The sequence below is a fragment of the Oncorhynchus clarkii genome, chromosome 24, assembly GCF_045791955.1.
Source record: "Oncorhynchus clarkii lewisi isolate Uvic-CL-2024 chromosome 24, UVic_Ocla_1.0, whole genome shotgun sequence".
Classification (NCBI taxonomy): Eukaryota; Metazoa; Chordata; class Actinopteri; order Salmoniformes; family Salmonidae; genus Oncorhynchus; species Oncorhynchus clarkii.
This window is the reverse complement of record NC_092170.1, coordinates 2,600,402-2,621,289: the sequence shown is the minus strand read 5'-3', so window position 1 is coordinate 2,621,289 and position 20,888 is coordinate 2,600,402. Positions and strand designations below refer to the sequence as shown.

The 20,888-nt window shown below is 43.4% G+C and overlaps 1 protein-coding gene across 2 annotated transcripts; it reads left to right on the top strand.

The window, feature by feature from the left end:
• Nucleotides 1-14,383: 14,383 nt before the first annotated feature.
• On the top strand, nucleotides 14,384-17,056 carry LOC139382479 (apolipoprotein A-IV-like). 2 transcript variants are annotated; one of them, XM_071126554.1, is made up of 5 exons: nucleotides 14,384-14,463; nucleotides 15,138-15,228; nucleotides 15,347-15,407; nucleotides 15,575-15,674; nucleotides 15,936-17,056. In XM_071126554.1, the coding sequence occupies exons 3-5, from the start codon at nucleotides 15,359-15,361 to the stop codon at nucleotides 16,750-16,752; spliced, it is 966 nt and encodes a 321-aa protein (XP_070982655.1). In that variant the 5' UTR covers nucleotides 14,384-14,463; nucleotides 15,138-15,228; nucleotides 15,347-15,358; the 3' UTR covers nucleotides 16,753-17,056. The 2 variants fall into 2 exon arrangements, with proteins under 2 accessions (XP_070982655.1, XP_070982656.1); XM_071126555.1 differs by lacking the exon at nucleotides 14,384-14,463 and having other exon boundaries at nucleotides 15,211-15,407.
• Nucleotides 17,057-20,888: the final 3,832 nt, after the last annotated feature.

The window sequence follows — 20,888 nt, the reverse complement described above, 5'->3', positions numbered from 1 at the left end:
CATTTTAAACTTGGATAAGAGCCCCTTAATCCCAGATTTGGGACCACACAGCCACTCCACTGAATAGCAGGCTAGTGATTGCTTTGCAATGCTTGCAGTTTGCCACTGTCACTGATTCCATCCAAACCACTCAGTTGAATTTGCTATTTCCAACTTGTTGTGTAATGTTTATGTCCAATGGCCGAGGAACACCGATTCATTTTATCTATAATTTCTCTAAATTATTTATCTTCATGTGACAAGGATTAAAAAGGATTTGCCAGTAGATTGTCGACTTAATTCATGATGACTGCTAGCTAAGATTTTGAAAGTATGATGTTGACATGATCAGTCCAATCAAAGCTACTGTACATGTAACGTGATTTGACGTAATTTTATCTGGGGCCAATGACCTTTAGCCTTCTTGAATGTAACTCTGTCAGCCCCCAAGGGGCTAGATTTTTCTAGCTCTACCCTTAGACTTGGTTGTGACGTACTGTAGTGTCCCCATGAGTGACAGAACACTGAGCCAATCACGGCGCAACGCTCCGTATTTTCTGATGGCTTGCCCCACCACCACAGAAAGCACTGAGCTAGGCTGAAGCACCTGCATTTTGGAGTTGCCTTACTCAAGAAAACAAAAGAGAACATGCTTGTATTAACTCAATTATATATAGATATTTTTTACATTGTTTGCAAACTAATATGTGACATGTATTAATGCCAAAATAACAAAACAGGCAACCCTTCTCCCCAAATAAAATAAACAAAAGAATTTGCTGCTGAAAATGTGAGGCTCAAAACAGGCTTTGTCCCACCTGCCCTGAATGACGGGTCGCCACTGCTCCTGTCACCAACCAGTAGGAGTCTCTTGTCGATGCCCATCCTTGTCACATGACAGGGGACAGTGGGGAAGAACAGTTCAGCCTCATAGCACTTTCCACCTGCTGGCATTACCCTCACATACTGTAGGAGGAGCACGTGAGCATATGTGCTTTAGATATTGGGAAGGCTTATGGATTTCACTTTTATCTGTTTAAAGTTACTCCATGACGCAATAAAGGAAATCAATAAAGAAGAGCGGGGCATTACTATGCAACGATTGCACCGTTCACCCATTTTGTTCATTACATAAGAACATCTAAGGCCCTGTTCAAGCAGGGTAACTGGGTTACAGGGCTCAGCCAAAATCAAAGAGAAAATCGTTATATTGATTTGCACTTCCAGTAAGTAGATTATGAACAGACTTCAGTTAGAAATGGCTGTAATACCATGTGTTCATATTGATGCCCACTGAGTTTGAAGGCACACAACCCAGGTTGAGTGAAGACCATGGAAAAGAGTGTTGGGGAGTCCTGGCCAGTGTCAGGTCCTCAGTAAGCAGCCTCAGAGGACCCCAGTCAAAGTCACGGTTGGTATTGTACAGGTTCTCTCTGGACAACAAGACAGGAAGCTTGAAACTCAGTAGCAAAAACAGGATAAATAAAATACAGATCATAGACAGATACACACACAAAAAGGCCGAAATAATTGTTGCAAATAGGGGTTTTTCCATACTGTACTATCAGAAGTGCATTTGATTACGCTTGGACTCCCAGGGGATCTTGCAGTGTGCCGGTCGCCACAATGTCTCCCTTCCTGTGTACACAGTGCAGACAAGTGGTGAGCTCCTCGGATACAGAGTGGGCCCAGTAACAGTAGGCCCTTAACCCATAGTTGGACCAATAATAACAATGACTGTCTTTGTGTGTCTGCTTTTTTAAAGATGCAGGGTTCCTTGGTCTCTTCAATGAGATTCAGAAGTTATTTCCAGAGCAAAGCAACTCAACAGATGACCTATTGTCAGATAATGATACAAAACCTACATGTTATTATAATTTTACTGTCCACACACGTTTACTGATAAAACATTATCTCTGAGATGAATGAATGAATTAAATTAATCCATCCATTCCTCCATTTGTTTCTTTGTTGGTTTGTTCATTTGTTCATTCATATTCATCCATCCATCCCTCCCATTGCTATTTGCTACCAGGTGACTCTGGTATCAGAGAGGAAGGAGGGGCTGGTTTGAGTCTGATTGGTCCAGCAGAGACACCATCTGGGGAGGAACTATCAACCCCAGCTCTGTGGGGATTCTGAACCCTACGGCGTGTCCCACAAGCTTTTGAACACTGTCTTCAGCATCACACTCCCTTAAACGTTCACCTGTTAGAGAAAACACCAGGCCGTATACTGATAAAAATGCCAAGGTGTTACTCTACGTGGCTGTCTACGATATCCAAGTATATGATATCCCAAGTTTTTCATTGCATCTTCTGTACATTGTGTGTGACTGTATAAGCTAAGTTGTAACTCAAGCTAGTCGTACTGTATACTTTATCATTAAAATGGTCCTATGGATGTTGGTTGGAGTTAAGGGAACAGGATCAAGTGTTTGTAATTGAAGAGTTTCATTCCAAAATGCTATATATCCATTTTGTTGTTCAATGACAGACATCTTTCACTTGCTGTTTTCATTTCAGAGACACAAATAATCGTGTGTGTGTTTGCATAGTGCCTTGTGTGCATAATGTGTTCGCCATACAACTCTTTCCTAAAGTTATCATGGCTTACCTGGCCTTCAGAGTTGCTATAGACCAGCTGCAAGCTGCCAGTCTACAGCAGCACACACTAAATGCAGTGCCAGCTGGGCCTGCTCCTACACCAGCCCCCACATACTGCTCTCTCTAGGGGTTCCCTGCACAGACACAGGCCCAGAGATCCATCAAAGCCCTGGTAGTCCCCTGAATGAGACACGCCTGGGAGATTAAGAGAGGAACATTTGGGATCTGTTGACCCACAGACTAAAGGAAAGGGCTGGGAATGAGCGGCAGCCAGTCAAGGTAAAAAGGTTTCACATTAAGTTGTACTCGTTGATGTATATAAACCCTGGATTGCTGATGCTATGTATTGGCCAGTGACAGAATAAAATAATAAATGTGGCAAAAACAAATGCAGACATTAATAAATGCATTTCGATAGCTTCCAAAATATTTTTTACAATGGTGGGGGACTGCCCAGATGGAGACGTGGTGCCTTCAAAACAGCGCCCCCCTGTCAGTAATTTAGTGCAGGAGTTCCCAAACGTTTTCACTCAGACCCCCCTTCCAGCATTGGGGAACAATCCTTCACCCCCACTGCGCATGTACGCCATGGACACAAGCGCTGTTCATGACCCAGGCTGTTCACACCCCTCTTGTTGGCGGAGAGAACATTTTGCAGGTTTTAAACAGTTCTATAAATGTTGCGATGTCTATAGGTCTACTCATGTGATATTTGAGTGACTCGAACAAAATCTATGGGCTTAAAAACCGAGCTAAAAACCATTAGCTGACATGGGCTTGTTGATCTGGATATTTCTGACAAGTTATAAGTCGATCTCTAAGGTATGCAATGAATGACATAAGAGGAAAACAGATGATGCACTACAACATTTCAAAAGTGCACCTTGTGCATTCTACTATTACAACTTTCAGGTTTTAAGTAAAAAGCCGGATTGCTTTCCTTGGAAGAAAAAAAAGCCCCCTCGCGACTTATCTAGTGTATATATAAATTATTGGTTGGACAAGTACAGAGTCCATGTTTCATGTTTCTACAGTTCCATCTGTACATTGTCTGTGATTGTACACATAATAGAATCGATCAATGGAAACAGTTCCCATGGTTTTTGTACGCATGTCATGGTAAAGCAAATTGATTTATCAAAAAAATATTAACACACCTGTACTGCACACAGGTAGAGTTTGTGTGTGTGTGTGTGTGTCCATCGCTGGCACTGCCCATTGACGTCCTACATTGGCGCAAGCCCACACGCACAAACACACAATCACCAACACTCTCATACACCCACACATAAACACACACACCAACATACACATACATGCACACATATAGACATTCAATATTTTGCTCTTTTGCTCTTTAGCTCTTTTGACTAAGCACACACCCTGGACTCTCCCCCACACTCACAAACTAACACTGACACTCTCCAACACTCCAACTCCAGCACACACGCACACACAAAACATATACACGCACACAGGCATACTGTCACCACACACACACACTTACACACTCACATATGTTGCATCTACTGTTTATTATCTGTCCTGTTGCCTAGTCACTTTACCTCTACCATATACAGTACCAGTCAAAAGTTTGGACACACCTACTAATATAAGGGTTTTGTAGAATAATAGTGAAGACATCAAAACTATGAAATAACACGTATGGAATCATGTAGTAAGCGTTAAACAAATTTAAATTTATTTTATATTTGAGATTCTTCAAAAAAGCCACCCTTTGCCCTGATGGCTTTTCACACTCTTGACATCCTCTCAACCAGCTTCATGAGGTAGTCATCTGGAATGCATTTCAATTACAGTTTTTTTTCAATTGCTAACATGCATTGGTCAAAACTGAAGTCACACTGTCAAAACTCTTCACACAGTCAGCAAAACAGAAGTGTATGTGGACCAAACTGAATCATTTTTCACTGTTTTCACACAAAATGCATTCAATGACCGTATTCTCCAAAATCCATTAACTCTTCTCATTCATACTCCACCACCTGCAAAACTATATATTTGCAGCACGTTTTCGAATACTAACACACTGTTTCCAAAACTGTTAAAAACACATTCAAAACAGAACGATGGCAGATGTTGTGGATTTATGCAGGAATCAGATAGAAACATATAGAACATCTCAGCAGAATATTTAATCATTCCAAACACAGCTGATTGTAATTTCAGCTGAAAGCCTACCCAAGTGTCCTGTTTCCAGTCTCGTTACCAAACAGACAAAAGAGGACGGCTTCGGAATTATTTAGTTTGGAAACATGGATAAAGGAAGACAGGTTGGTGGGGAAAGAAGAGTGGCAGGGAGAGGGAGAATGCATGGAGGACAAAGGAGAGGAACACCATGAGGAACACCATGGTCTCTGATGAGATAAGGGACACAATTATTGACCATGGTGTAAACAATGGTCTCTTTTGAGAGAGGCCGGTTTAAGGGTGCAACCAAATCTGCAACGTTGCATCAATAGTACAAATTTTCTTGAAAAACAACAGGTGAGATGTGCATTCTTCAATGATAATTGAACTACATATTACAGTACAATACAGTATGTTCACATTTTTACATGTACTGACATTTTGAAATATATTGATTGTTTTGTGTTTTTCAGTAGGATCCAAAGGTTGCCTCCCACAGCAGGGAGAGGCAGAATATTATCAGATGCTCAGGAAATTGCCATTGTTGACATGGTAATTGGCAAAAATGCAATAAAACTGCTGGAAATTCGGGACAGAGTCCTGGCAGATAATATCACTTTTGGAAATGTGAATACGGTCAGCACAACAACAATTGCCAGAGTCCTAGAGAAACATGAAAGAAGGATGAAGCAGTTGTACACTGTACCCTTTGAGAGAAACGGTGAACGTGTGAAAGGTCTCCGGTGTAACGATATTCTTTGTCCTCCTCTGACGAGGAGTATGAAATGTCGGACCAATGCGCAGCGTGGTATGTGTTCATGATGATTTATTATACTGAACACTGAAAATACAAAATAACAATGTGAAAATAAACAAAAACCGAAGCAGTCCTGTAAGTTGCGTAAAACACTAAAACAGAAAACATTTCACCCACAAACACAGGTGGGAAAGGGCTACCTAAGTATGATTCTCAATCAGAGACAACGAACGACACCTGCCTCTGATTGAGAACCATACCAGGCCAAGCACATAAACACAACATAGAAAAAAGAACATAGACTACCCACCCCAACTCACGCCCTGACCAAACTAAAACAAAGACATAACAAAGGAACTAAGGTCAGAACGTGACATCCGGTATCAATATCTCCAGGTAAGATGTCTGTTCAATAACCAAACAGGGTACATACACAGCTATGTACAATGTAAAGTACTGGAAAACTGCACATACATTCATCTTTGTGGATGAAGCTGGATTCAACCTGGCAAAAACATGCCGCAGGGGAAAAATTGTGATTAGACAGAGAGCAACCGTGGATGTCCCAGGCCAGAGAGGAGCTAACATCACAATGTGTGCAGCACTGTCCAATGATGGTTTGCTGTTACACAAACCACTCATTGGCCCCTACAATATAGAGGCTCATTTATTTTCTGGATGACCTGCATAATCGACTTGTGCCAGCAGAGGAGAGAGGGGCATGAAACTCCCCTACCTTCGTTGTTGTGTGGGATAATGTGGCATTTCACCACTCTGCTGCAGTCACCGACTGGTTTGCTGCACATCCCAGGATGTCAGTACTATTCCTGCCTCCGTACTCCCCCTTCCTAAACCCCATAGAGGAGGTTTTCTCTGCATGGAGGTGGAAGGTTTATGACCACCATCCACATGACCAGATGTCCTTACTGGATGCCATGAATGTGGGGTGTGGAGACACTTCTCCTGAAGACTGCCAGGGTGTGGAGACACTTCTCCTGAAGACTGCCAGGGTTGGATTAGACATTCCAGGAGATACTTTCCAAGATGCATCGCCAGAGAAGACATAAGATGTGATGTTGATGAGAACTTGTGGCCAAATGCAGAAGAGAGGGAGAACTAGAACCCTCACAGTACTGTACATATAAGTAAATTACCATATGCAAAATATAGAAAAATAAAGGCTATTGAAGCAAATTGCTGCATTTCTGATTCATTCTTGTTACATATACTTTAGTACAGTTAATAAAGGGAAAAGGTGTTATTCTTATTCTACAATGAAATACAGATTTTTGTGAAAATCCTTCAAACTTCAAAGAGAAGTTCAGTTATGTAATGCTCCCTGTTAGTGTTTTTTAGGTCACTGTGTTAAGAGTGACAATGTGTGCTTTCTGAGTGAAAATTGTTGCCAGTGTTATGGTCGAACGTGCTTATTTTGAGACATGTATGAAGTGATTTGAGTGAGTTTTGGGGGAGAGACTAACTGTTTGGCCAAGATGCATGTTGGTAACGCAGACTGTGAATAGTTTTGAAAAGGTGGCTTTAGTATTGACCGATGCTTGCTAGTAATTGAAAAAAAATGTAACAGGTGTGCCCTGTTAAAAGTAAACATTTTGAATTTCTTTCCTTAATTTGAGCCAATCAGATGTGTTGTGACAAGAAAGGGGTGGGATACAGAAGATAGCCCTATTTGGTAAAAGACCAAGTCCATATTATGGCAAGAACAGCTCAAATATGCAAAGAGAAATGACAGTCCATCATTACTTTAAGACATTAAGGTCAGTCAATGCGGAACATTTCAAGAACTTTGGAAGTTTCTTCAAGTGCAGTTGCAAAGCACTATGATGAAACTGGCTCTCATGAGGACCACCACAGTAAAGGAAGACCCAGACTTACCTCTGCTGCAGAGGATAAGTTCATTAGAGGTAACTGCACCTCAGATTGCAGCCCAAATAACTGCTTCACAGAGTTCAAGTAACAGTCTCATCTCAACATCAACTGTTCAGAGGAAACTGCGTCAGGCCTTCATGGTCGAATTGCTGCAAATAAACCACTACGAAATGACACCAATGATAAGAGACTTGCTTGGGCCAAGAAACACGAGCAATGACAGACTGTTGGAAATCTGTCCATTGGTCTGATGAGTCCAAATTTGAGATTTTTGGTTCCAACCGGAGTGTCTTTGTGTGAACGGATGATCTCTGCATGTCCCCACAGTGAAGCATGGAGTGGGGTGGTGTGGGGGTGCTTTGCTGGTGACACTGTCAGTGATTTATTTAGAATCCAAGGCACACTTAACCAGCATGGCTAACACACCTTTCTGCAGCGATACGCCATCCATCTGGTTTGCGCTTAGTGGGACTATAATTTGTTTTTCAACAAGACAATGACCCAACACACCTCCAGGCTGTGTAAGGGCTATTTGACCAAGAAGGAACGTGATGGAGTCCTGCATCAGATGACCTGGCCACCACAATCACCCGACCTCAACCCAATTGAGATGGTTTGGGATGAGTTGGACCGCAGAGTAAAAGAAAATCAGCCAACAAGTGCCCAGCATATGTGGGAACTCCTTGAAGACTGTTGGATAAGCATTCCAGGTGAAGTTGGTTAAGAGAATGCCAAGTGTGTGAAAAGCTGTCATCAAGGCAAAGGGTGGCTACTTTGATGAACAATCTCAAATATAAAATATATTTTGATTTGTTTAACACTTTTTTGGTTACTACATGATTCCATATGTGTTATTTCATAGTTTGGATGTCTTCACTATTATTCTGTATTATGTAGAAAATAGTCAAAAATTAATTTTTAAAAAACATTGAATGAGTTGTGTCCAAACTTTTGACTGGTACTGTGTATAGTTATGTTAGGAACGACGGTGGAGAAGAGAAGCAGGCACGAGGAGTTTACATTTCATTTGGAATGGACATGCAACAGGACAGGAACGGCATCAGAACTGGGTAACAGAAAGACTGACAACAATCAATGCTGAAGCGGGGAAAGGAGCTGGGGAACAGACAGATATAGGGGAGATAAAAAAAAACAGGTAATTGTGTCCAGGAGAGTCCAATGAATCGCTGATGCGTGTGACGAGGGAAGGCAGGTGTGCGTAATGATGGTGGCAGGAGTGCGTAATGCAGGGCAGCCTGGCGCCCTTGAGTGCCACCGGGGGGAAGAGCGAGAGCAGGAGTGACAATTTACATGTTTACCTCAATTATCTCGTACCCCTGCACATCGTCTCGGTACTGGTACCCCGTGTGTATATAGCCAAGTTATTGTTACTCATTGTGTTTTTATTCCTATTATTTTTCTATTATTTTCCTATGTTTCTTTCTGCATTGTTGGGAAAGTCCAGTTAGTAAGCATTCCACTGTTAGTAAACACCTGTTGTTTACAAAGCATGTGACAAATACAATTGGATTTGTTTTGATTTGACGTCAACAAAATGCTTAGATCGACACTCAATCTCCAATAACTGGAAGTCCTTCAGAGTACCTACAGTCATTTCCCTTTTGAACATCAACTGCTGAGTGGAAGGCTCCTGACTGACATGGATGGGTGACTGACACGGATGGAAATTAGACTCCGGCTATGTTGATTGTACCCATGAATCAAGTGGATACAGCATATTGTGTTAACTGTTCATGCATGAAACCTGTGTGCCTGGTACTACGAAAGACTGATAGGACAGAGTCATTGATACACGATACGAAACATAAATACATCTGTCCTGGCCAGGTAGGGGCTACTGTGCCCAGGCTCCACAGGGCAGGCTGGAGTGCAGAGCAGACCACGGGGCAGTAGTGGTTGGTTGGGCAGCTGAGACAGCTGTCTATGGATCTAGCACCAACCGTCGGCCCAAACGTACCCTTCAGACATTGCACTGGTGTGGGACTTCCCACTGGACAATAGTATCCTGATTGAATAAATAGAGTTTTACCACATGAGATGGTAGTGGTAGTGTACCACCAAGGGTATTGATATATTGTCACAAGGTGGCATAGTCAGCTTTTGTCTCTCATGCCACACACAGTTAAAACACAATAGCCTAACAATGAGATCATAATTATTCTCAATATCCAGGTCTATCTAAGCATGCAGAGACACACAGACAGCCTACCTTGTTCACATGGCTTTTCCATCTCCCTGGATTTCTCCGTTCTGTTGTGGTCATAGACAGTGTGCTCCTTCACACAGACATACAGGCCACCAAAGCAGCAGGGTGGGCCACCTGCAGAACCCTGGCCCTGACTTCCTTAGCATCATCCCAGTCCTGGACAGTCCTGCTACTGCTGTCCCAGACTCAGTGAGAGTCAGTGGGGTACAGGAGACCAGCACTTTCCCTGGCCTACTGAATCATTGATGGGGCCTGAGAGGTAAGGTAACATGGGGGACTGGTGGGTTGAAAGCGGTAACCCAATATATCCAGTTCAGATTACAGGATTTCTTCATATCAATCCTACCATGGTACTGATATTGGACTGATAGGTATTTAGCTCTCGTCACATCATCATCAACTTCGCTTTACGGTTCACTGCAATTCTCCCCAAATTCTAGGAATGTGCTATTTATTTGCATTGGATGTTCAGAATTAGCAGACTGTTCTTAAGCCGGTTTCTGTTTGCCGTTTTGCCAGGTCAAAGAGTGGCTGTGAGAAATGAGTACTATGTTTCGCTGCTTATCCAGTTGCGTCACACTTTGTGCTGTGTACTGAAATGCTGCCAGCTTGTTTTCAAAATCCAAGGTTAATCTTCACCCTTGCTTCCTCATTAAATTAAGCGATAACGGGCGTGTCCTTGCCTTTATCCAGTGGAACACATACGCATACACATACGCATGCCCCAAATCCATACCACTTACCAAATTTAATATCAATGAAAACCAGTAGCATTTTCAATATAGGCTAACCGCCTAGAAACCACAAATACAGAATGGAAGTGTATAATGCAAGTGTGTGTGCGCGTTTGTGTCTGTGTGTGTTTGTATACACTAGTCATGTGCATGGGTATGTGCGTGTGTGTATGTGCGCTTGAGTGTGCAAACGCTTGAGTGTGAATGCACTTGTGTGTGTGCCTGGGATGTGTAATAACCTGCAGTATGTTCAGAAGTCAACCGCCTGCACAAGCAGAAGCAGGTGGCCTTAATCTAGAACTGGATGTCTCCCTTGTCTCTTAATTTGATGCTTCCTCATCAAATTAAGAGATAACAGGACTCTCCCGGCCTTTATCTAGTGGTACACATACCCATACACTAAATCAATGTCACCAACCAAATCAGCATCAATGAAAACAAGGCGCAATACGAACATAGGCTAACTGCCTAGAAACCACAAATATAGAACTAAAGTGTACAATGCTTTAGATGAACATGTCAAAAGTGATGGCATTTTCTTTTTTTTGAATGACAAGAAATTTGCTTTAAAAACTCTAATAAATCTTCTCAACCTCATAGCAAAATGTGAACAATAGCATTAGATTAAAACTGCCCATTTTTTCTCTCTGCTCCATGTCAATGTGAGTAGAATTGCACGAAATGAGCTTTAAAACAGTTAAATGTTTTCATTTCCCCATGGCAAAATGTGTAGAATTGTAGGAAGTTAGCTGTTTCCTTCCTTGCTCAGACCTTGCGGTACGCCACTGTTATCCACTTTCGAGGACGTTCCCTGTAATATATTCTTCCACTTTTTTTGGCTACCTGGAATAGCCTACATAATTCACCACAGAAGCTCTGTCAATGACAACTAGCTAGTTACCTAAGAGAGTTGTGGTGACCTTTCACACACATTCAAGCCGGATGAGATTAGTGAAGGATGTGTCCTGGCTGCAGTCAATGGTTAAACCGTCTGTGTTGGCATGACGACTGCAGATCAATGACATTATGGCTATTTATACTAATTCACATATAAATATGACTCGTATAGAGATATTGGAACAGATGAGCTCATATGAGGTGAGAGTAATATCGATGGGTGGGCTGTTAACCAACAAAACCGATACATGCGCAACTTTGAGGCAAAACAGACAGGGTTGGCTCACAGTCAAAGCAGTACTGACAACATGTAAACTATATTTAGTCTTATAGCACTAGTCTGTGAATGTAGTCGAGTGCCTCCATGGTCCTGAGTATTCCATGAGGTATTCCAGAACTGATTAGAGAACTCTAGTCAGATGGAAACATTCAACCAAGTGCAGCCAGACCCTGATAATATATACTACCATTGTTTTCAGAGGAGGTCTTTAACAGAGGCCTACTTTCCATGTCTGTGTACTCTTCGTTTTAAGCACAGTAGGCATAGTCTCTGCCCCAGACTGAGGGGATTCAGAAGGAACTTGAGTTTTTCCAGGCTCACCCAGTTGTTGACTCATGACAGGGACTGGTGGGAAGCAACCATTGAGCTTTATCCTAGTTGGCTTCAGTGTTCTATATCTGATAGTGCCATTAATTGCCTGTCACATGTTGCCATCCCTTGTTTTTTCCCCCAATTGGAAACCAGCCCTTTTTGTGTATATTTTATATTTATTTAGAGTTTCCAGTGACCTTTATCATAATTTGTGTGCTTTACTCTATGTTACATGATTTTCAATAGTGTGCTGTGCCTCTCCCTCCTTTTCTGTTTTCTGATTTATTTATTGCAGATTCCTCCCCCTTGGCTGGTCTACTTGGAGAGTGAGTTGGCCCAGGTCTGCCACACCTGGGCATGATTGAAATAACGTTCCAGGTCGGAGACTATCCTGCAAAAGGGATTTTACAGACATGCTGGGAACATGAGCGAGGACAGAACACAAGCTTTGGGTGGGGTAATAACCAGACGAGGGAGAAGGGAGTTTAGCCTTAATGTAGCTATTCCTGTGAACCCACTATGGCTACTTCCACCTCCAGTTGTTGATCTAGACGTGTTAGAGAGACTCGGGGAAAGATAGGGAGGGGGTTGATCCATCTAATCTGTTTAATAGATGTCTGTATAATAGATGTCTGTATATCAGGATTCTGTGCCCATATTCACAAATGGTTCAAAACACCCAAGGAGAGGACATACTGGGTCAGCATTTGTAGTGCAGGAATGTGGGGTGGCAGTCAGGAAACGTATTACAGATCACCTGGCTGTTTACACAGTGGAGCTGATGTCCGTACTGTTGGCCTTGCAGTGGGTGGAGGAAATCAAGCCAGACAGAATAGTTATTTGCTCTGACTTATGTGCAGTGTTGATGAGTCTGAAGTTCTTTCGCTCACGTAGCAGACAAGACTTGCCCATGTGGGGGTGGAGGGGAATGAGCCAGCTGATGTACTGGGTAAACAGGCCCTTAGTAGTGGGGAATTGGATGTTGAAGTTTCAATGAGCAAGGCAGAGGAAAAAGGTCTGATATGGACAGTTGTGGTGCAGAGATGGCAGGATCTGTGGAACAGAGCTACTAAGGGCAGGCATTTATTCCAAGTACAGAGGAAAATCGGGGGGGGGGGGGGAGGATACTATTTTTACAAGATTAAGGGTGGGATGCAGCTGGTTGAATAACACATTGAATGTGATAGGAAAGCATCCAACAGGAAAGTGTGATTATTGCCAGGAAACAGCGACAGTGGAACACTATACTGATACAGTGTGGACAGTACGAGAGGGAAAGAGAGGTTGAGATCCAGTATGAGGGAGAAGGAGACACAGAAAATGTGTTTAAAGAGCTTATTAAGTAGACCATCATTGGACATTTTTTAAGAGAAAGTGGGCTGGTAGGATTTAGCTTCTCACTGTCTCTGGCCCACACTCTAGTACATGCACGATAAACCCCACCAAAGAAGAGTTTGGGGACTGCAGCTGGATGGCGAACACACCAAAGCCGGATACTGCTGGAACAGGATTCGGCACCTCTCCATTTTATGGACCGTTTGGTTCCGGAACCCATTTGCCAGGATCCAGGACACATTTTCTTCACTGTTTGCAATGTAAAAATTCTAATAAAAGCAGAGTTAATTCAAGTTGCCTTCTCTGTAGTTCTCATGCCCCCTAAAAAATGTAATGTGAAATGTGGCTAATATTCTAAGAATGGATTCATGTTGGGTTGGCCCGTGCAACATTGCAACATTGTAGCCTATGAAAAACGCGTTGCCACTAATTTCCAGCATTGCACTTAATCTCGCAGCCTAAAAAAGCCTAGCTGTGGATTGTGTGCAGCCCAATCACATGGCATGCCTACAGTTGGGAACACGTGACAAATGTGTCAGTGAAAAGAGAATACTAATCTGTCTGTAGGCTACCAAATATGTTGTCAACTTCCAAATAGGCCTCCTGAGAAAACAGCATTGTTTTACACAAAGTAAAACGAGAGAGATAGTCTTTAGGCAGCGCACATCTGCCATCGATGGCGAGCGAGCATTGGGTGAGTCAGTGAAACTCGAAAGCTGTTTTAGGACTATAATTTCCTCATGTTGTACAATGTGTCTCCACACAAGTAGGCCCAGGCTATTGATGGATTCAAGACAAGGTTGTTTTTATTGATCTCAGATTCTGTTTGTCAGTGTCAAAGTAGCCTGTCATTTTGATCATTTGTGAAGTATTAAAAACGATTCTGCTAAGGTCTCCAATAATCTAAAACTTGCATGAATTGCATGAAATACATTCATAAAAGGCCACATTTTTCCCATATCCCAGGCTTCAATTTCGGGTTCTCCTATGTGTGCAACTTTTGCAAGCGGCTCTACTCTACTGCTCTATGCCAGCACACAAAAGCAATGATGATGCCATGCTTTATTATAAAGGTTATCTTTCTTTCATGCTTTCTCAGGTACCTCATAGCCCCCCATCTTGGCTCACATTTTGTTCCCGCACCTCCCAATTTACAAATGAAGCACTGGCCGAACTGCTGCTGCTTCCACGACCACGACCACCAGTAGTCACCACGTCACATCCAGCCTGCAGCCAGAGGGGGACCTCAGTCGACAACGCTCTATTCTGCAGATAAGGGACGGTCAACCCCATAACATGTGAGTGTGGTCAAATACTTCTGTTCAGAACGGCTCCTATTCATGCATGTCTTCCTCTCCCCCTCTATCGCCAGTGTGGAACAGACCATGGGCTCCGTGCCGCAGACGCCTGATGATAACGGGCGAAGAGGAACAACTGGCAACCAACAACCGATGGACAAATGCTGGACGAGTGACCGACGGTGGTGGCGGAGGCTATCTTGAGGACCTCCAGCAGCGTGGACTGTGTTTTGGGACTGTGTGTGTGAATGGTGTGAACCCTGCTGATGCTTTTGAAATAACGTTTTAAAAACTTGACATACTGTACTTTAAGCCATGTAGTGTATCTAAGCGGATGAATTTAATAGTGCATTTAAATTATAATTCAACGTGGTGTTTTTTTAGGAACACGTGTCCCCATGGTAGTTGCATTGAATCAACTTTGCATGTCCTCTTTTATTGACCTGCAAACTCTTCCTGATATTGACCCAGTCGCCCCACATGACTCATTTTAAGACCACAACGCTTTTACAATCTTGCCCCTTAATACAGGATGACATCATTTGAAATTCTTTAAACCGATGTCGCAAGGAATGTTGGAGCTTGTGCAGTCTGTGACAGGGAGAGTTACTGTGCGTTGTGTTGGGTGCTATTCCTTATCAACATGACCCTCCACGTGTTGTGTGTTGACACAGGCAGAGTTAAGGGCAGCCAATGAAAAGAAGGACCCATCCCTTTATAAGCACGGTCTTGATGAAGAGTCATTCTGCCAATCCTAGTATACAGGTAAGGACAGGCCACTCTCTCACTTATTGATCTTCAGCTACTTCTATTGTTGTTTGGTCTATTTAGTCTGAAGATTCCTGTGAAAAATCAAAAAAATAATTTTCCAATTTTTCTTCAGTGAAAAAAAACCATGCATCTCAAAGTAGTGATCTTCGCCTTGTCATTTTTGACAACCACAGGTTTGTGCTTTCTTCCCTTTCCTTTTCATTAGAAACATAATTGCATCTGCTATCAAATAGTGTTTGTCATAATATAGAGCAGATGTAATGGTGTTTTAAAGAGAATAATAGAATTTAAAAGGAGTTCATGTATCAATGGTGTTAACTTCTCCTATCTTCTACTGTAGCATACCCACTCCACCGTACCAGCAGAGAAACATCCCAGGCACTACGGGACATGATGACAAATCAGGCTCATGAGAAGACAGACCTCAACAAGGATGTCAAGTATGTCCTCATACAATATATGACATAAACAATTGAATCATGAATCAGAAATGCATGTATACAGGTGAGCCTTCTAACAATCCTACACATCCTTATTACAGCCGTATAACAGTCCCATAACAGACTTATAACAGCCTTATAACAGTCATATAATGGTACTATAGCAGTATTTTAACAGCCCTGTACCAGTCCTCCAACAACCCCTTAACAGCCCCATAACAGCGTTATAACAGTGTTTTAACTGATCCTGTATGTGAACAGCGGGCTGTGGAAGAGCCATGTGGAGAACAGCAACCTGTATTTCCAGGACAGCGCCAACCCCATGGTGAGCGAGATCAGGCACAAGCTTACCCTGGAGTCCGAGAGGCTGCGCGCCCGCCTTCGCCAGGAGCTCACTAAGCTGAGGGAGATGCTTGCCCCGTACCCTGCCCACCCCCAGTCCAGCGAGTCCACCCTGGCCAGCATGAGAGATCGCCTAGGCCCCCTGATCAAGCAGCTCCAGAGCGCCTTGGACGGCAACAGCCAGGAGCTGTGTAGCCACCTCAGGCTCTACTTTCAGGGATTGGAGGCCGCAGAACGCCAGGCGGTGGCCGGACCCATCCTATACCTGGAGGCTGTGCAGTGGATCAGCCAGACCTTGGACGACAGCAGTGCCGAAATGACCTTCCTCATCCAGGACTTCAAAACCAAGACGTCCAGCATGATCAGGGAGCTCAATGGTACCATTCAGGGGGACTTCTGGCAGGAGGTGAATGTCCGGCTGGGACAGGAGGTGCAGGCGTTGAGTCTGGAGGTCCAGGGCAGGGTGGGGGTGCTGAAAGCAAAGCTGGCCCATCTCCTGCTGGCTCCACAGCCCCTCAAAGCAGTGGTGTCCACCAGTATGGAGCAGTTCTGCCAGAGTGTCGCCTTACAGGACCAGTTGTTCCATGCCCGAATTGAGAAGCACCTTCTGGGGCAGGAGTCAAAGGCTCAGACCCCCAGCGAGCCGCTCTCTCTACAACCTCTGGGCTTATTGGAGGAGGACTTCTCTGCGAAACTAAGTGCTCTCCTCCAGGATATTCTTCACAATGTCCAGTAAAAGCAGAACAGAACTTTCCTCATAGCAGAATGAGAGAGAGAGAGAGAGAGAGAGAGAGAGAGAGAGAGAGAGAGAGAGAGAGAGAGAGAGAGAGAGAGAGACATTGTGTCCCATTATAGGGAACATTTAAACTATATAATTGTTTCTGCTCCTCGTGCTTATATATATCAACTCCTCTACCATTGTATATAGAGTACAGTAAGTAATCCATGTATATTTATGATTTCATTGTTGTGTTTATTTCATGTGGATGATTATTGTAAAGACATTTTGTCAACTGTAAATAAAGCTTGTGTGAAGTTTACACTGTGTAAATAGTATGTATTGTTACGGCTAGTTCATAAGCAGTACTTTTACTATATTCTCATAAAAACAGACATCATTACAGATACAATTGAATTTGTATTTAACAGAATGTAGTCTTTTTCAGATAATATACAGTACAGAGCAGCAGTAGCAGTAGCAGGTCTGAAATTGGAGCATGATTGACACGAAAACCAGCCATCTTAGGTTAGAAGTCAGCTGTATTGAGTACAGTATATCAAAATAAAATCCCCAAAACCCAATTTCATTTCAGAACATTGTGGATGACTCAGTGCATATATCTATGGAGTCATAGTAGTCGGATAAATGTCATAGGTAAAAAAAGAAGTTTTGATGCTGCCTCATGTTATCTTGTACAGTATTGCTCAAGTGTTTTAACATACACTACATGGCCAAAAGTATTTGTGGACACCCCTTCAAATTAGTGTATTCAGCTATTTCAGCCACACCCATTACTGACAGGTGTATAAAATCGAGCACACAGCCATGCAATCTCCACAGACACACATTGGTAGTTGAATGGCCAGTACTGAAGAGCTCAGTGACTTTCTACGTTGCACCGTCATAGGATGCCATCTTTCCATCAAGTCAGTTCATCAAATTTCTGCCCTGCTATAGAGCTGCCTCGGTCAACTGTAAGTGCTGTTATTGTGAAATGGAAAAGTCTAGGAACAACAACGGCTCAGCCGTGAAGTGTTAGGCCACACAAGCTCACAGAACGGTACCACGGAGTGCTGAAGCGCGTAGGGTGTAAAAATCGCCTGTCCTCTGTTACTACACTCACTACCGAGTTCCAAACTGCCTCTGGAAACAACTTCAGCACAAGAACCGTTCATAGAGAGCTTCATGAAATCGGTCTCTGTGGCCGAACCGCCGCATTTTGAAGGGAAATCATAATGCTACAGCATAAAATTACATTCTAGAAAATTCTGTGCTTCCAACTTTGTGGCAACAGTTTGAGGATGGCCCTTTCCTGTTTCAGCATGAGAGTGCCCACGTGCACAAAGCGAGGTCCATACAGAAAAGGTTTGTTGAGATCGGTGTGGAAGAAATTGATTGGCCTGCACAAAGCCCTGACCTCAACCCCATCGAACACCTTTGGGATGAATTGGAACGCCGACTGTGAGACAGGCCTAATCACACAACATCAGTGCCTGACCTCACTAATGCTCTTGTGGCTGAATGGTCCCCGCAGCAATGTTCCAACATCTACTGGAAAGCTTTCCCAGAAGAAAGTGCCAGAGTGGAGGCTACACCTTGACGAGGTCGCTGTGGTCCTATTAGCCAACTTATAATCAATCAATCAATCGATAAACAAATAGACGAACTACGAGCATGTATATCCTACCAACGGGACATTAAAAACTGTAATAGCTTATGTTTTATAGTCATGGCTGAACGACGACATGATTAGCATACAGCTGGCAGGTCTTAAGATTTTTTGGCATGATAGAACAGCAGCCTCTGGTAAGACAAGTGGAAGAGGCCTATGCATATTTGAAAACAACAGCTGGTATACGAAATTTAAGGAAGTCTCAAGGTTTTGCTCACCTGAGGTAGAGTATCTCATGATAAGCTGTAGACCATACTATTTACCTAGAGAGTTTACATCTATATTTTTTGTAGCTGTCTATACACCACCGCAGACCGATGCTGGCACTAAGACCGCACTCAATGAGCTGTATACAGCCATAGGCAAACAGGAAAACGCTCATCCAGAGGCGGCGCTCCTAGTGGCCGGGGACTTTAATGCAGAGGAACTCAAATCAGTTTTACCTCATTTCTATCAGCATGTTAAATGTGCAACCAGAGGGAAAAAAAACTCTAGACCACCTTTACTCCACACACAGAGACGCATACAAAGCTCTCCCTTACCCTCCATTTGGCAAATCGGACTATAATTGTATCCTCATGATTCCTGCTTACAAGCAAAAACTAAAGTGGGAAGCACCAGTGACTCGGTCAATAAGAAAGTGGTCAGATGAAGCAGATGCTAAGCTACAGGACTGTTTTGCTAAAAAAGACTGGAATGTGTTCCAGGATTCTTCCGAGGGTATTGAGGAGTACACCACATCAGTCACAGACTTCATCAATAACTGCTTCGATGACGTTGTCCCCACAGTGACTGTACGTACATACCACAACCAGAAGCCATGGATTACAGGCAACATCCGCACTGAGCTAAAGGGTAGAGCTGCTGCTTTCTAGGAGCGAGACTCTAACCCGTACGCTTATAAGAAATCCTGCTATGCCCTCCGACGAACCATCAAACAGGCAAAGTGTCAATACAAGACAAAGATTGAAGCGTACTACACCGGCTCCGATGCTCATCGGATGTGGCAGCGCTTGCAAACTATTACAGACTACAAAGGGAAGCACAGCCACAAGCTGCCCAGTGACACAAACCTAATCAAGTTTGCCGATGACACAATGGTGGTAGGCCTGATCACCGACAACAATGAGACAGCCCATAGGGAGGAGGTCAGTGACCTGGTCGTGTGGTGCCATGTCAACAACCTCTCCCTCAACGTGATCAAGACTTTGGAGATGATTGTGGACTACAGGAAAAGGAGGACCGAGCACACCCCCATTCTCATCGACGGGGCTGTAGTGGTAAAGGTTGAGTTGGTGTCCACATCACCAACAAACTATCACGGTCCAACAACACTAAGACAGTCGTGAAGAGTGCACGACAAATACTATTCCCCGCAGGAGACTGAAAAGATTTGGCATGGGTCCTCAAGTCCTCAAAAGGATCTACAGCTGCACCATCGAGAGCATCCTGGCTGGTTGCATCACTGCCTGATATGGCAACTGCTCGGCCTCCGACCGCAAGGCATTACAGAGGGTAGTGCATACAGCCCACCACATCACTGGGGCCAAGCTTCCTGCCATCCAGGACCTCTATTTCAGGCAGTGTCAGAGGAAGATCCTAAACATTGTCAATGACTCCAGACACCCTAGTCATAGACTGTTCTCTCTGCTACTGCACGGCAAGCGGTGCCGGAGCGCCAAGTCGCGATCCAAAAATCCTGAACAGCTAATCAAAGCGCTACCCAGACCACTCTTTTACTCTGTTTATAATCTATGCATAGTCATTTTAACGCAACCTACATGTGCTTCATATTACCTCCATTACCTGAACTAACCGGTGTCTCCACACATTGACGCTGTACCGGTAGCCCCTGTATATAGTCTCGCTTGTTATTTCACTGCTTCTGTTTAATTATTGGTTACTTTTATTTTATACATTTTTTTTATTTTTTTTACTTATCTATTTTTTACTTGACACTTAAAAATAAAAGTTTTATTCTTGTTAACCTACTGTGGCGAGAGGGGATGAGAGACATACTCAGAGGACACTCACATGATCAGAGTGCAGAGGAGATGATAATGCAGAGATGGTTGGGAGATTTGTTATCCCACGTAGGAAATGCACATTTAAATGTACCCACTAAAGAAAATCTGTAACATTTCTAAAATGATAAACTTCCCCCAAAAATGATTCCTTAGACTAAGTAAGTTTGATTGGACCTTTCAAAACTAAAGCAAGGAGAGCTGAGTCTCAAGTCATCCCATCCTACCTGTGAGGTTCCTGAGGAGGTGTTTGTGTGAGCAGGTGGTGGTGGGGTGTGTCTCATATACTGCAGGTGTTAGACCTCCCTGACATCTAATATCAAAAGGGGAGTGAAACACACATCCCTCCCATCAACACACACACACACACACACACATAAGCTTTTTTTTTAAAGCGAAACCATCAAAACCACTGAGAGGACTGTCAGTGGGATTTGACATAGATCTCAAAGGTT